Raw genomic sequence first — 2125 nt, 5'->3', positions numbered from 1 at the left:
AATACATATAATAAAATATATATATATATATATATATATATATATATATATATTAATCTCATATAGCTTTAAGGGGACTGTTGACATGAAAGCAACATAAACCTTTATTTATTTATGTAATCAACAACTTACAACTTACTTACGAAGATTATTTATCATTATGTCTGCCTCTGCTCCTTGATTTGCAACTGCTTTTCTTCTTTCTCTGCCATTTCCATTCACTGCAATCATATGTGTTTACATCTGTATGTCAAAAGCTAGCAGGTATGCAGTGGCTGTGTAAGATATCATCTCTAAATGTGTGTCCTTTCTGAATTGGGGCTTGCCCTTCTGCTTTTCTCCATTTGTACAGTTTGAAGAGAAGGTCTATAATGATTCCACTAAAAGCAAAGTACAGGTGAGTTTCAAAATTTGGCATGGACACCCAGTGGTTGCAACCATGTCTTTGCCATTGCTATCTGCTCACAATTGTCAGTCTGTCTGTCTGTCTGTCTATATGTCCATCCATCTCTCCGTCCATGTGTATGTATGTGTACGTATAAAATTATTTCCTTCCAAGCATGCTGATGTTTTATTTTTTTTATTTTTATGTTATGCCCTATCTGTATATAAATTCATATTTTCATTCTTGCCTGCTTTTCTTTTATATGCTATTATCATTCTCGTCATTAATATCATCTATTTTTAATATCCTCCTCACATTATTCTCTTGCCTGTCACCATAGTTGCTCAATATCATATCCATGTACTTGTTGTCTATCAGGTTTTTTTTTCCCTCTACTACATTAAAATATTTCATCAATACGACTGTGTGCTTGCTTGTCTGTTTTTCCATTCTGTTGCCAGTACTTTTAACATGAATAAACTTATGCTTTAGTTTCTTTAGTCAGTGATATTTTCTCAGCTATAATCATGACAGATTTTGTTTCATTTACTAACCCTTGATTGATATTGTCTCAATTTTTCACTTATGTTATGGCTAAATTAGTTCATCTTCAAACTAGATTAGCTCATTTGCATTAATTTTTGAATTTTGTGAAAATTGTATTTGATTTCCTTTTGAGAATAGTATAGAATTTCACTTCCTGTTAAATAATTGAATTATAATTTTGTCTAATCTTCCCAGACTGATTAAGAGTTTTGTATAATAAATTAGCTTTGCTTTCTTATTTCATTTTTGCATAACACATCCTCCCATAAATAACATATTCACAGCTTAATCATAGTTTAGCTACTTAGTATTAAATGAAAATATAGATTTGAATGAATCAGAAACTTATAATGCACCTTTTATGCTCACAAAAATGCATATGTGCATGCAGATGCAGACGTGTGTACACATATTTGAAAATCAGTGTCCAATTTGGTAGTATGTCAGCATATTGGCTGAAAGGTTTGTTTGCTTTTCTGCTTCCAGTGCTGTGCACTATTGCCAAAACACTTACAAATGAATAAGTAGCTATATGTACATACCAAGTGATTATACAACTTAATGTGGGAAGCAGTAGTAGAACTGTTTAACTGATGAGTGTTTCATTGGTGTTGAGTTCAAATTCTCCCTGGGCACAGCTCCAAAAGCATTGGATTGTCTCAGATTTACTTGCCATGAATACACAACATTCATATACCAAAACTCATACTATATTGGGGCAAAGCTAACTTAAATATACTTTTAAAGAGGAGCAAAGGCTTTTAAAAGGAATCATTCAAAATGTTATACATAAACCATTGTCATCGATTGTGTACTGCTGATTGAAGATGAGTGCATAATATACTCTTCCTCTTGACATAGTGAAGACTTGCTGGTGACCTCACCAGTGCTGGTTCCACAAAATAAAAAGTGCACTCTATAGAGCAATTGGCATTCAGCCATAGAAACCATGATAAAACTAACACATTGGAGCAAGATAGTGTCCACTAACCTGTCAAATCCTGTCAAACTGTCTAACCAATGCTAGCATAGAAAGTGGACTTAAAATGATGGTGGAGGCTGCAGCAGTGGAGTCACATTTAAAATGCTAGATTGGATTAACATCAGTTGGAGTGTCCTACCTACTGGTTATTAAGTAACTGATATATATATATATATCTTCATATATATATATATATATATATATATATATAT

At 32.6% G+C, this 2125-nt stretch overlaps 1 protein-coding gene across 16 annotated transcripts in view; it reads left to right on the top strand.

The window, feature by feature from the left end:
- The window catches only part of LOC106868181 (disco-interacting protein 2 homolog A), a 262625-nt gene that overhangs the window by 211364 nt on the left and 49136 nt on the right, over window positions 1-2125 (top strand). For 11 of the 16 annotated variants that reach the window (XM_052978508.1, XM_014913330.2, XM_052978512.1 and 8 more), the window contains one exon: window positions 353-397. The exons of the other annotated variants lie outside the window; for them this stretch is intronic. In XM_052978508.1, coding sequence (XP_052834468.1) covers window positions 353-397 — 45 coding nt within the window. The remainder of the gene's footprint in view (window positions 1-352; window positions 398-2125) is intronic. 16 annotated transcript variants of the gene reach the window in all.

Source organism: Octopus bimaculoides, chromosome 2 (assembly GCF_001194135.2).
Source record: "Octopus bimaculoides isolate UCB-OBI-ISO-001 chromosome 2, ASM119413v2, whole genome shotgun sequence".
NCBI classification, from domain to species: Eukaryota; Metazoa; Mollusca; class Cephalopoda; order Octopoda; family Octopodidae; genus Octopus; species Octopus bimaculoides.
This window is presented reverse-complemented; position numbering and strand designations above follow the sequence as displayed.